This window comes from Bombus vancouverensis, chromosome 7, assembly GCF_051014615.1.
Source record: "Bombus vancouverensis nearcticus chromosome 7, iyBomVanc1_principal, whole genome shotgun sequence".
Taxonomy (NCBI): domain Eukaryota; kingdom Metazoa; phylum Arthropoda; class Insecta; order Hymenoptera; family Apidae; genus Bombus; species Bombus vancouverensis.
Genome location: NC_134917.1, coordinates 12,125,980 through 12,141,646, shown reverse-complemented (window position 1 = coordinate 12,141,646; position 15,667 = coordinate 12,125,980). Strand labels below are relative to the sequence as shown.

The window sequence follows — 15,667 nt, the reverse complement described above, 5'->3', positions numbered from 1 at the left end:
TTAATCCTAAAATTGATTCACATATTACCTACTATTATTAATTATTAATTAGGACGACTTACATAGCAAACAAAAAAATTCGTTGTTGAAGAAAGTAATTCTTCCCTAAAGAGAAGAACGTAATAAGTGTTGATTGTGAATACGTAATTAATGGCTGAAAATCCTCTAATTTACCAAAGATCGCCGGCACTCGTTATTTCTTAAAGGTTAAACGAAGCTTTATCAACAAATCCCTTGACAGAAGTAGGAAAGAAGGGAAGCAGATCTTAAGGTAATAGAAAGGAAGTTTTTAAAATTAAAATGAGGAAGAAAACAAAGAGATCTCTGGCCTGTCTACCCAGTTCGAACGAACGAAGAAACAGGGTTGCAAACGGTCGATGCTCTGCTGGAACGAGGCCAGAGCTCAGTGTCCGGCATTGCTTGTCAAGCAACGCTTCTTTCATTCCCAGTTTCTTCCGACTTCCTCCGGCCTATTAGCCAGCTTCTTCGCATTTTTCCAACCATGCGGATTGCTGCTGTGGCAACGGTAGGCAATGGCAGCGTGGTTGCTAGTCATCGCAAGGGAGTTTCGTTCCTGGAGAAACTTTCAGGGGCTGAATTTACTTTTGACCTGGATTGACGGTCGCATGTTGACACTTTGTGCCTTGGGAATCATTTGCGTGCACTTTCTGACATTCTTTTGATTACAAAAATTACTACCATCCTTGGATGCGTTTTCATAATTTTCTATTGTATTTATTCGATTTTATATCTCAGCTGCTGAGTCAGATAAAATTAAAAGAAGGCCAGTAACGATATCACGAACGTTTTCGATTGACTCTTATTACTTTTACGTTTTATGGCTTGTTTTATATTCATCGGGTCCTACATATATACAGGGTGCGATCGAATAACATGTACAAACAGGCGATTCCTTATGGAAAATAAGAAAAAGAAACGTAGAATATCACTTTCTCATATGACGCTTCGTTTTCTAGAAAATCAAGTTTGAAAATTTGTCAAGCACGCTTAAACTTGGCTAACAACCGGCTGGAGATGAGTAAACGATCAATAGAAGATTATCCTAGACGCAAGAATAAGGAAAAAATGTGAAAAAGGTTTGTCTGTTTAGTAAATTTTCGAGTTTCTTTTTCTTAAATAAATCATCTTGTAGACAAATTTTATTCTACACTTTCGACTTGTTTTCACATGTAGAACAACGTCCTGTCGATTATTCGCTCATCAGTTGTTCAGTCCAGAATTAGCTCAAGTATATTTGATAAAATTGCCAAACTGAAAATTCTGGAGAACGAAGCATCATACGAAAAAACTGTATTCTATATTTTCTTCTTATTTTTGTTCGTAACATGTACATGATATTCGACCGCACTCTGTGTAGCTTGAAAGCTATCTAATCAGATTTCGCAACTTTGCTGAAAATTACGTGCAATGCATATTAATTGCTTATAATTCTACATTACGAAATTTCAAAAGCAAAGTGTACGAAACAGAACTTTGCAAATGTTATTCGGTTAAACTGAAAATGGTGTCACAAAATGTGCCTATACTACTATACTATTTCTCAGGTATTTCTCTATACTATACTCTATACTATATACCATTTCTCAGGTTCAAATAAAGTAAATTAAGCAAGATCGTATTTTTCGTAACATTTTGTTTGAATTTATGTAAATATACCTGCATGCATAGTAGTAGTATGTATTTATTGTCAATATTTTACATATCAATATTTTCGAATATAACGCGTAACAAAAGTCTGATAATACTGCAACTACGTATATTTACATAAATATTCTTTTGTTTTTAGGTGAAACTTGTACAAATTCTGTGTAGCTTTTTTGACTAGTTTATAGGTTTCATGAGCAAATCGAATTACATGATCGAATTATATGAATTACACGACTACGAAGTGGAATCAGATGTGGTGATCAGGCACGAGCAAGCAGTTCGCGTTAAACACGAAGGGTAATCAAATAACACGTTATTGGGTATGGCGATAAAATTAAATACGAATTGGATTTCACTCTCGTGCGTCCACCAATAACGCTATTTCACGAACAAACACAGAATTTCGCCACTGGCTATGTCGCAAATAACAAGCGAACTGTTAATCAAATTGAGTGGCAAACAAAAAGTCAACTTCCCTAGGATTTAAGAATTACAAACTATAAACCGATAAAAACAATACAATGTCGAATGAAAAAGAAACAATTATTCGCATAATTATTTTCTTTAAAAACTTTCAAGAGATAGAGTGGATAAATTGCTTAATGATAATAAATTACTTAAATGGCACGAAATAACACGTACATCGTTGATTAAATAAATGTTACACGACGATCTCAGATGCGCCTTTAAAAAAATGCGAACGAGCTTATTACACGATCCATCTTTCATTTAGACAAAATAATTTAGACAAATTAGACAAATTAGATTTAGACAAAGATTTAGACAAAAATAAACAATTACCTTTTGGCAATCGATCAGTGACATCTTTTCTTATTACATTTTACGATATAACGAGATATCTTATTTTCTCATCTACACTTTACAATTCGCTATCTTCTTCTATTAAGTTTCCCTATTTAAATCTTTTCAAACTCCGATAATATCAAACTCAAAAAAAAACCGTATTTAGTTCTAACCTTAGCAAATACAGCTACATTTAATTTACATCGAACAATATCGCTGAGCGATCAAATTCTCTATTTACCCTAATTTCACTATTCTACTAAATACTCAGTTTCACTATTTTCCGGCTTCCAGAAGCCCCACGTCTCCTCTTCGCCCTCTATTACCCGCGCAATAATAATTTCTCCACAAGCAACAACCTCCTTTCTCCTCCCCTCCTCGTATCTCCGTTAGAAAACGAGCATATCCACCTTGCCTCGTATGACGTTTTACAAACGTTTGCCGGGTAAAACGAGGCGGTGGAATGCGAGATTCGACGAAATGGGACGAAATGGTAGGAAAGTGCGCGTCATCCGGCGAATAAATGCGTTCACGGTTCAGCGATACGGTGGGACGCGACCGCACGTCGCTGTGACGGTAGAGGCGATCGTTCAGCGGAAACAACGTCGGTCGACGGCGAACGCGAAAAAGCGCGAGGTCGTTTCGTTTGGTTGGTCGGCCTCAAACAGCGAACGTACCCTCACGGACCACCGTACAACCGGTTGCCTGTTATAAATGAAAGCTCGTTGGGCCAGCCGGTTATCGTGAAACAGCCGCAAACAAATTGCGCTCGCGGTCGCATACTCGTGTCCGATCTCTTGTAATAAGGCATAATGCGACGCGATTATCGGTCGATAATTTGCACGCAATCCGTCTAGACACGGCGGACCGTCGATCGCGTGATTTTACGTACGAAATTCTCATTCGAACGTTCGTTTCCTCTTTATGGATCGCGGGCTAATGCCTCACGGAATAATCTTCAATAGTCATTTTGCTTTTCGGCTGTGATGCTGGTTTTCAGAAGTTTCAAGCGTTTTTACTGTGATCTGTCGATGGATGTTGATATTTTCTTGTATTCGGAGGAAAAATAAAAGTTTCTTGTAGTTCGTAAGGATAACAAATATATTATTTATCTATGTACTGTTTATAGACTACAAGTAGCACTCCTTGGGATTTTAATTGAAAAGATCATTGAGTAAAAACTACCTTTTATTTAAATGGAAGTCAACGATGTTAAAGAGATTGGTAAAAATATGATGTAATTAAAAAATATTAATTTTTGAGTGTTCACGTTAACCAATATAAACGATGAAAATTGTTTTGGTTACTAGTAAATGTTACGGACGAAGGAAATTAGCTTTATAATACCGTTTATCAGTAACCGAAGAAGTTATGGTTATTTATAATGATTAATCGCAATGAAAATCATTGTTTCACGTATTTTATTATTGTTTATTTTCACATATATATTCTGATAGATGTGAAATGCATCGACATAAAAATCTACATTTCTACGAGAAACAACTTCCTGCGAAAAGATAGTATTAAGGTCAGCCTACTTGGAGCGGATGTTGTCTCGGCTCTTAATTCTTCGTTCCGTTTCCACAAACAATATCATTGATAGTAGCGATAGCAAGCTTTTTCAACGGTGACGAAAAATTTAGGTTAAGCTGAAAGCGGCACAGCAGCCAGCGACTCTGTAAATTCTACTGAGCTGGAATCCACGAGATTTCGAGCGGCCAAGAGACGGCTGATAAACAAACAAGAACACGACCCAGTAACCCGGCCATTACCGGGTCGATTTGCTTGTACGCCTGAACACTACAAAAGAGAACGCTACAATCGAATGAAATTAACGAACAATGTTCCCGAATGATTCGATCCTTTTAAAATGTAATTAATGTTAGAATTAGACGTAATTGGTATTAGTAAAATTTAATTAGTACAATACCTAGCCCCCATCTAGACATTAATTATAAAATAATTAATTTTTTTTTAGAAATAACTTACAAATTATTCCTTAGTTTTATAAATAACATTATTTGTACGTTTCTTATTGAAATATTGAAAATATAGCAAATCTCAAGTAAATATATTTCCATCTGACAAACTTAGTTAATCAGAAAATGAAGTCAGCGCGGATAAGTCGCAGATGTCGAAGTATCGATTTCTATCAAGTCCCGATACCATTGCCATTAAAATTTCATTCTCGATATCTTACGAATGATAACAAAAATACAACAAATAAAATATATTGTAAAGGCCTGTTCAATCCGTATCTATCACTCTATCGGACTATCCAATGGAAACAACCTGAACCAAACAATTTCATCCCATCCGTCTCTCCCTATAAACCTTCGTCACAATGATACAAAACGGCCGATTAAGACGTCGTCGAGTACCATCGGTCAAAAATGATCGATACGAGACATCTTACCATTTCTCCGCGCTTATATCCCAGTACAATAATTCACTCCCATCCCGTGGCCTCGATGGGCGCGGTCCATTTACATTTCATTTCGGTAGGCGGTCGAAGGGTTATTTACATTTTCCTCGCGTTTGCCGGCCGCTGATCGCGCAGATCGAAGCGACGGCGCGATGAAGAGGGAAGAAGAATCGGCGGCGAAAGACAGAGAAATACGAGGAACCGCGGAGAAGGGTTCGCAATGGGCCAGGTTCGGTGGGAAGAGGTTCGTTGCAACGCAACGTTCCGATTTAATGGAGCGCAGCGAGTTGATAACGGGCAACGGGCCATTGCAAGATTTATTAACGTCTCGCGACGCCGGATAATGTCTCACCTATTCGCCGACCGGGGAAGCAGACTATAGTCGGGCTGAATTATTCGCGGGACGGAAATTAAGGCTCGAGGCCGGCTGTCTTTTAATCTCCGACAAACGTTTCCTTCGTTTCGTGCCGCCTTCGCCGCTTTCGCCACGGTCTTCCACGGTCCTTTCGCCGGACCGACAGCCTGTCCGATCGATAGACCGTCAGGAAATTCAATGATACACAGGCTCTATGCACGCAAGAATCACGGAAATTCTTTTTCGAGGGGATACACACACTCGTTGTGCCGAATACGTTTAACGAACAAACAGTACGAACGATGGCGGTTGAAGAGCGTGGGTGTTTTGGTTGGAAGAATATCAAACTTGTTGAACCGGAGCGATATTGAGTGGTAAGTGTGTGTGTGCGCGTGTGTATGTTTTTGATTGCAAGTATCGAGGATATCGTAGCGAGAGAACTCGAGTGAAGAAGCAAGTAATATGCGAATGGAACTTGTTGATTAGAATCGTAGAAAATGGAGAAAATTGAGTTTTGCTGGAGAGAGATGGAACTAGTGATACACGATGCGTTCTTTTTTCAATCGTTGAACCATCATCGTATATAACATTCGAGTACAGATTTTATAGCGTCTGAAATTTTATCGGAAAATATATAAGAAAAATGTGAAATTCGTTTATCAGAAATTTTATTAGAGATTTGAGTAGAATATACTTAATTTGCATACGTATGAATTTCTCTCGATTCGTGGTATAAATAATTTCCGAAGTTGCTGTTCTAAATGTTTCGCTTATTTTTTAAATAGAAGCAGCTTTGTTCAGAATAGAGGCTGAATTAATTAATCATCCATTGTCGATTGGTCCGCTTTCTCTCGTTGTTACGAACTTTTATTTACCCAGTTTTTTCCCTGTTTCTATTATTCCCGACTTTTTTGCGCTGTTTTACAAAAGAAACTTTTAACAAGTTCCGCCCATTTTCCAAGTTCTTCTGCTCAAACCGAACGATAACCAACCGAACTAAAACAATGACAAAGAAACGAAACGTTGATTTTCCACTCCTCCCTTTCCTCGTTCCCCTTTTAATATTTCCGCGGCAGGATGAAAAGTTTGTTTGCTACAAAAGTTCCATCGTGAGTTGCTAAACTTTTTTCAAGAGAAGATGTAAAACTTGATCCTATTCCGTTGTTAAACTTTCTTCGGTTCTAGTGCATGAATATCGTAAACGATCGATAAACAATAAAAACTTTCATAATTATTACCATAACGATATACAGTATTATTGTACTAGTAAATCAATGAAAGAAATTAGAAAGTATTCGCTGCCGACTATCTTTCTTATATAGGGTGTCTCAAATTTAAATGTCAAAATTTCGGTGGAGCGTAGAGGACCGGTAAACAAAGAGAAAGTTCTTTGGAGATCCACTCGTTTTTTCATTTATTACTCTTACCTATCAATTCAAAATGCTGGTGCAGCAATGCAATCATTACTTCTAACGACAACCGCTCTAATCGCAGTTGCATTTTGCTTCGATAATATTTGATATTAAACCTTCGTTAAACAGATGATAACACGAATAAATAAATACAAATAAACAAGCGAAGAAACGTAAACGTTTTCGTTTCCTTTCTCGCGATTTTCTTCAAAATGGAGCAGAAACGATGCAAATCTCAAAAGGATTCTTTTTCTTAATTAATCGGTTCCCTCCGCGTTCCCGAATTTTTCACATTTAAATTCGGGATGCCCTGTACAGGTCCTCTACAATACGCGCTATTGATCAGAAGCTCGAGGAGATTTGCCGAAACAATCGCAACGTATTGCTCATAGAATGTTTCAGTTCTGCTTAGAATCCTCAATTATTCTGACGAACGAACATTGTAATGCGCGACAACGAAGCAAACGACTAGATGGAAGGAGAACGTTTCGAAAGGACTGGGAACAACGCGGCTAACGATATCACAAACTGAGAGCACTGGCGCGGATACATCGCGATCGATCATTTAATGAAAACGCCGCCGTACGTTTTATTGCTCCGGGAACCTTCTGCAACGACCACCCCTTTATTCCGTTCTACAGGTTCTTTAATTTCGTTGCACGGCTTTCCTGACCCGGTAGTTCGCGGTGCCGACCCAAATAACTGCATTCTCGGTAAATAAAGAGCCGAGGTTAGCACTGAAAATATGGCGATCGAGTTCGTTGATCACGTTCCTCCACGCTCCATCGTTGCGGTGTGGGTCAATGGTTACCTGCGCTGGTTAGTAAAGGTGAAACTTTCATTAAACGAACAAAGCTACTTCATTCGATCCATTGATCAAGGTTGCTGCGTGTGAAAGAAAATCAAAGCGTCGAGGATTAAGCAGGTTTTATTGGCAATTAAGCGTCCGAAGCCGAGTCATTAATTTGGGATCAAAGTTTTATCGAAATTCTTCGTCGCGGTATAAAATGTAATTTCTATCTGTGGAAAAGTTCTTCGTGCTTGGTTTGCAAGTTCCATAGTATTATTTCTTTATAAAGTATGCTATAGTATTTATGAAAATAGCGAGATATTATTAAATTTGTTATACCTTCATATTCCTTTCTTTCCACTTTATTTCCAAGCCAATGTCGCGGATTCCTTCATTCTCGTCACTTGCCTTATTCTCCATTTCAACTTCTCGTCTTGCATTAAGAAGCGTATATATGCACGTACACATCTCTATGTATTAGGTTGTCCGAAAAGTTTCTTTCGTTTTATAAGGAAATAACAGACGCACCATGTTTTTTGTTTTATATTAGTTTACTGAATTATTCACGAACATAATAATAGAAATATAACGAAATGGATGATATCTAATTCAATAAAATAATATAAAACAGAGATCGTTGTTCATCTATTATCACCGTATGAAACGAAAGAAACTTTCCGGACAACCTAATATCTCGTTGAATTCTACGTATTTTACCGACTGAATAATAAAATACGAAAAATCTCATTCTGATGTAACATTTCTTACAAAAAAGCCTCAAAATGTCGCTCGAAATCTTCACGTACGATTCAATTCAGATTTGTTGTATATTTTATATACAACGTTATTGCCATCGTTTGGACACTTGCAACATATTGAATCAGACTGGTCGTTCGAGGCGAAGGATTTAAACAAGTTCAAATTTATGCAATTAACTGCGCAAACTTCTAATGGAAATCTGCAATCGTATCTAGCGATAGATGGATTTTCGCGCAACGAATCGCAAACGTCGCGATACACACGACTTCGTCGTAACTCTTTGCCAACAGGCACCGATCTTCGAATTAATGCCGATTGCTCGCTCGATACATATAACCGGTTAATATTTACCGTCACGATATTCCCACCTCCGCGTGTGTACGTATCCGAGCGATCGCATATCACAGTGAAAAATGAATTTGCGGTCGATCATACGTTACGCTTAACTCCGTGCAATATGCATTACAATACACGACAATGCGTTATTAATTGCCACGAACTTAAAATGCACTGGCCAGTTCGGCCGTTATGTCGCGCCGTTTACGAAATGATGCATGCCGCAGGTTCGCCGTAATAACCGCCGATTATTTACTCCGTGAAACACCGACACTCGCCATTTGCAATTTCAATCGATTCAGATTGTAATAAAAAAGAAGAGAAGAAGAAAGAGAAAGAGAAAGAGTAGGCGGCAATGAGATTTATAAGGCGGTGTAATTTTTTGCAAAATTGCAAACGTACGGTCGATGGTGGATCGCCGATGATATCGTTTCTATGGTTTCAATCGCATGTTGCGGAATTTCATGAGAAAATAACGCTATTCACGCGTACATGTATTTACGTCTAATCATGTATTTTGTACTTTATTTTATTGGTCTGTCTTCTGAAATAATGAATACAATATTTATACAGGGTGATTGGTAACTGGTGATACGAACGGAAAGGGGGGGGATTCTACGTGAAAAAAGAAGTCGAAAATATAGAATAAAAATTTTTCGTTCGAGGCTTTGTTTTCGAGAAAATCGACTTTGAATTTTCGCTCGGTACGCGTGCACTTTATCACGTCTCGTTATAACGGATCTCGATGGAAAAATTAAAAAAAAAAAATTAAAAAAAAGATTTTTATTCTATATTTTCGACTTCCTTGTTCGTGATTCGTAGAATCACCCCCTTTCCGCTTGTACCACCAGTTACCAACCACCCTGTATATCTGATCTCGATTATATAGATGGAAGATCGTTTATTCTTTTGTTTTACTTTATCTACTCGACTGTAAGTTTTTTTGATCATGCAAATTTCTTTTCTTCCGCTTCGTTCCTTTTGTACATAAATTGTGTATAAATATCGATATTTCATACTGTACCCGTGTAGGTATAACGTTAACATGTTATACATTGTGCTGTAATAAAACAACGAAGCACAGAAAAATATTTATGACAGGTTATTGCGAATTCACGAAACACAGCACGTTTAATATAAATATACGTACAATAGGTAATAATATGTAGAAATAAATAAATATAAGCAACGATTGACGAGTCTAAGAACGATGGTACGTTCTTGAAGCAAAGCTCATGAATCGTAACTTATAATTTTAAAGGTTATTAGAAATTTATGAAAGGTAGTGCGTTTTGAAGATTTCATGCTCAAAATGTGTTTAAAGACTTTAGAGTTAAATTCATGAATCATAAGTTTAATAACAGATAATGGACACCAATAAATACTTTCCAAAATGCGATTTGCTTCGAAGAAGCAAAAATACGACTTTTAGAGATAATTTATATCGAGCAATATTCAATTCTAATTATAATTCTTAATTTACTTATGTGACACTAATAATATTCTCCCAACATATATTAAATATATAAATTTCGTACAAGTAGAATATTATTAAAAACCGTGGTAGGTCATTTGAAAATTAAATATTTTAGTAACTTGAAGATCCTTTATTATGAAAATAATTTTACGTCATTAACGATAGTATTCAAAGTATTCAAAATTATACTTAACGTTATGTCGTATTTGTTAGAATCCATTCAACATTTTGCTGATATTCGAAGCGTAAAGCTAATTAGCGATACACAATATATCGTTAGTCATTCAATATCGTCAATAATGACATTTTGAGCGCAGTGGGAATAAAATTAGCGAAAGCTTAGCGGATGCAGAAATATTTATAATCCATCAGGCAGTCTCTGTTCGCGTAACAATGGTTTAATGCATATAAATACAGCAATAGGCAATCAAATGTGATTACGATAGCTATGCGTAATATGTTTCCAATGCCATGATAAGATTAGGTACAATCATGTCCGTTATAATCAGTATCAATGAAAATAACATCGATACTGTATTAATAGAATTGTGATAATCGATGCACCAAATTATAGAATATTGGCATTCAATATTCCCATTGAATTAAACAGTCATATTACCATAATACTTTTTTACAACATTCCATTAATTTAACTGTCGATCTGATTATCTTTTTTCTTTGTTTTCTTCGCTTTTCGATAGATATTCACTTCGAGTTTATAAAAGCAGAATTAAATCTGATACATCAGGTATATTTAAGTTGAGAAAAAAGAATGCAGGAATAATAAATAAGTTTTCAAAAATCAACTCGACATCTATAAGATTGATCTGTTTCGAACATTTTCTTTCAAACATTTTTTATTTTTGAAAAGTATCCGAAGTATATAAAAGTATAGCAAGTTGTCAGAACTACCACACCAAGATGTAGAACAATGGGACTTTAATTGCCCCTGTGATTGATGTTCGATGTGATGAATCAGCTTGATACTTTCGTAATTTTTTTAAAACTTCATGCTCGGAATTTGTTACGAGTTTATGTTATTACTACTTTCTTATCTTATTTCTTTCATTCATACTTTACTATTTCGCTGCTGTATATTTCTATTACTTACTGCAATCGTAAAATAAAAGAGAAAATAATAGAGAATAATAAATAGTAGAGAAAATAAAGTTACAACAATCAACCTATATAAATACGTGACTTTAATAAATTTGCTCACCTAGCTCATAGATCGTTTAAAACGATTACTGTTGGATATTGCGTGCAGGGAAAGATTCCTTTCTTTCCAATTGTCCTGGCAAAAATTTCCACGTTCGTCGTATACAACAACACATAATTTAAAATTCCGTCTGTTTCATGTTTTATTCTACCATCTATTGTCTTTACAGTTTTAACAAACATAGCAAGTCGACTTAATTTTCCTTTTCCTACTTACGCTTCCTCTAACTAAAACGTCTTTCACCGGGCACAAAGTGTAGAAAACACAGAATTATCGCGGAATTGTTTTTTATATGTATTAGGTTGTCCGGAAAGTCTCTTTCGTTTCATAAGGCGATAATAGATGAACAACAATTTCTGTTTTATATTATTTTATTGAACTAGGTCGATCTATTTCTATTATTACGTTCGTGCATAATTCAATAAACTAATATAAAACAAAAAACATTATGCGTCTGTTATTTTCTTATGAAACGAAAGAAACTTTTCGGACAACCTAATAGTTGTTCGCAGCTTATTTTTTTATTATCCCTCGGCTACTAATATTTTCCTCTTATTGAGCGTCACGCGGCCACCTTCCGAATAATACAGCCGCGTAGCATCAATTTCACGTGATTCCACTGCTATTATTTGCCAGTCGCCTGGTATTTCACCAGTGGCGAAATAAAGAACGCTTTGTCGCGTCGGGAATCTATTAGACACGTATCGCCGGCCATTTTACACGAACCCATAAAATATGTCCCCGTAATATATTACTCGGCACACGTTGCTTTTCCCAGTGCTGTAATTTCCGTTCGAAGGATACGAGAAATAATAAATTTGGCCAAGAAACTCGCGAGGTTAATACAGAGATTACAGGAGGGCGAAAGAAACAGAGGAAGAAAAAAGTAAGCAGATAATCAAAATACAAGGTAGAAAGGGGGGAGAGTGAATGTTCAAATTTATGATCGGTTGCAAACATATTTATCGCTCAGGCGCTCGTTTGCTTTGTATTTGCACGCAACGGTAAGGATAAATTTTCAAGGAAGCAGCGGCGGTTTCGCGTTCGTCTCTATTACCAAATGAAATACACGTTCTGGCGAATTCGTAGTCAAAGTAAATGGAGAAGTGAAGCTCTGCAACCTCTTAAATTACCGCTTTTACAAAGTCAAGAAAAGATTTATTCCTTACCGAGATGACTTTAACTCTCGCTTCACTTCAATTGCTTTCTCGTGGATCGTCGACTAATTTATCGTTTGGTTATCGAACGTAATATTTAAATGAAATGTGACTTATCATGATCTCGAAGAACGTCGATGCGATTCGAAATTTTCTCAAACGAAATTCAAATACGTGAATGGAAATTGTAACGAAAATTGCTGAGAAAAGAAAGTTCCTGTACAATTACATTTTCCTTCTGAGATATACATTTGTTTTATTTGTTTTAAACTACAAATTCGAATCTTTCGAATATAATATTTCCGTAGAATAAAGAAATATAAATCATACGTCAGGCGTCTGCTTTAAACAGCAAATTGCACGCAAGTGTAGACGAATGTGGAAAATAGTATAGTCGATGTTAACTAAAAAATAATCCATCGCGATGTTCCTATCAGTGAAAATGAAGCACTTTCTTGAAGTAACAATGAAACACAACGCGAGAACCTAATCTAATACGTACGACGGTTCTGTATTCTCAACTCAAGGAAACCTATTATTAAATGCTGTGTAGTGTAGCCTCAGGTGCACCAATTTCTGCACTGCATTACCAACTCCGTTGCACTAAATTCTAAAGCATACTACGACTGCAGAAGCGGAGTCGGGTAATAAACAATTAGGAGAGACAAGGAAATGTAACTGAAACTACCAACCAAACTTATACGGGATCTAAGGGACCATGTAATTCTCAGAAGCGCAAATTGATTAACTTCCTTGATGTAATTAGACCAGTTTAAGACGATTCGACGTTTCAATTAGAAATACATCGCTCGATTTATGTTTGACGTTTCGAAGAGATTTAGTTTCTTATCATTCGTGATGGTGATTTTCAGATCTCAAACGCCACTTTCCAAGTCAGAGAATACCGTAGATAAAATTCATATAGGTAAAATTGAAACTATAGCGCGGTGACAGGCATAGAAATAGGAAAAAAACATAGAGACAAATATTTCACTTGGCTCGTTAATGACGACGAGCATTGTGTGTATTCTACGATGAACATTTGATTTATGGAAATCAATTTCAAAGTATCGCTTTTCATTTTGTCTCCATTATTATTTGTACACTCTCGTTTCTTCGATAATACTGTGAAAGAAATTCGATTAATGAAACTTGATCGAATAAATAACAGAAGATTAAAATATATATGTAAAAATGATCGACAGTCTCTTTATTCTTTAATATTAAATATTATTATTTATTATCAATGTTAAAGAGTATTTTTCATTCGCTCAACGTCAAATACATGGTAAATTAATAATAACTTTAAATTCGAAGGTAATTTTATTTTGAAATCACACCCAAGATAAATTACCGAAACAAAATGTATAATAGGTTCCCTTGATCCTTTCAATTTAGTCCTTTCATCGAAAAAATTAAATATTCCACGTGAATTACGAACAGCTTTCATGCGTGACCTTTCATCGAGTTTAGCTCCTCGTGCCTGATAAATTAATCTTGCGCCAAACTAATTAGTCGCCCCTTTGATGAATTAATACGGGATGCACCATTAAAACTGTGCATGCTATTTCTGTATCACGTTCACCGTGTCGAATTATACACAGTTTACGAGCTACAAACGCGGCCGTGCATCCTTCATTTATTGGCTCGACCCGTCTCAAGGCATGTCTTAGAAGCTAATTAAACGTAATCTCGCTCAACCGGTCAGAGATTAAATTAATACCCCAGAACGTGGCTCCATTCTCCCTCCTACTTCCAATTATTATAAAAAATAAAACTAGAATGGTACGCCGCAATGAAATAAAAATCTGATTCCTTGATTTTTCTTCCGCGGGGAAATTTGGTAAAAGAAGAACTGGTGTATTTTTGCAAATATCAAGAAGTCTGTCAAAGTTCAAGTTCGTTCGAGAAAATTCAACAGATTTTCTCCGAAAAATTTGCACATCCATAAACAAAATTTTCTCGACTTAGAGGAAAAGATTTCTCCTCGCAGTTATCAGTTTCCTACTTTGATCTAAAATTTGAAAATTAACAATGGTACTTACGTGAATCGAGCGGAGCTAGGATGATGGGCTAACAATGTACGAGGCATAATGGCACAATGGAAAGGAAATAAAGTTACGTTTAAAAAACATAGAGACATTAGTATGCAATTTGCAAGCTATAAGTATAGCGTAATAGATGGTTAAGAAATGTCGTGGTACTTTTGTCGAGGTGTAATGTATGGCTTTTCTTTCACACGACTCCCAACTACCAGGCAATTTATCAAATCTGATTCTTTATAGATCCTTCAAAACAGCAGGAACAACGTGAAAGGTATAAAAATGGTTACCCAGCGGGAACAAAACAAACACAACCGTTTGCTAAATCATAGAGTAACCACGTAGTTTAATTTCAACGAGAAGAAAACTAAAAACCAACTGAAAACAATTTATCCTCTTAAGTTGTACATTCGCTACTTGTTCCCTTTAAAAATCAAATCAAATATCAAGTCTCGTATTCTCTATCTACATTTTCGCTGAGTTCACCTTACTCAATTTTCTCCGCGCGATCTGCAATTCCTTAGATAAAAGGCATCTCGATTTACCCACCAGCAACTCGCGATTTCCTTGCTTCTCTAACAAACGCAAACGAACTGGAACGAAAAACCTCGAAAAAAGAAAATACACGAAAGCCTGGCCTCCGCCACCTGCGTTTTCAATTCTCTTGTAGTTTAGAGGATCGAGGAAAATCGTTTTGGAGCTTGCCCAACCTCTCTTCTCGACGACTTTCCCGCACGACTCGTGAAACGCAGAGAATTTCATTGTCGAAGGGACGAAAAACTGAGAATGAAAGGGGAGAGGGTGAATAATCCAGCGGACTGCCTGATGGTCGAACGGAAGGGCGAATGCACATCGAGCAACGACCAAGCAACGACCAAGCAACGACACAAGAAGGAGAATGGGCCGCGTGGAGACGCGAACGAGTGTGCTTCTTGTGACTCACATGGGAAGCTGACTGGAGGATGAGTCTGGGCGTTGTGCGCGTTATGGGGATGCCTCGGGGTTGCGGCGCGTTGCCTGCAGAAGCAGAGGACCGCCACTGTGACCAGGCCTGCCACGCTCAGGATCAGAAAAACGAGCGCGACCACGAACCAGATCGTCTGCATGCCCAGGATCGTCGATGCCTCGGAGTCTGAAATACAGAAAAGAGAAACCGATGTTGTTTACTACGAAACTGCACAACATAATCTACTGACAGATTTGTTTCTAACCAGCTGACCGTT

General features: G+C 37.0%; 1 protein-coding gene across 1 annotated transcript in view; it reads right to left on the bottom strand.

Annotated features, from left to right (window-relative positions):
- LOC117155984 (lost and found) overlaps positions 1-15,667 on the bottom strand; it is a 243,521-nt gene that overhangs the window by 6,552 nt on the left and 221,302 nt on the right. The window contains exons 5-6 of the mRNA XM_076620001.1: positions 15,388-15,576; positions 14,931-15,037 (exon numbers count right to left, since the gene is read on the bottom strand). Coding sequence (XP_076476116.1) covers positions 14,931-15,037; positions 15,388-15,576 — 296 coding nt within the window. The remainder of the gene's footprint in view (positions 1-14,930; positions 15,038-15,387; positions 15,577-15,667) is intronic.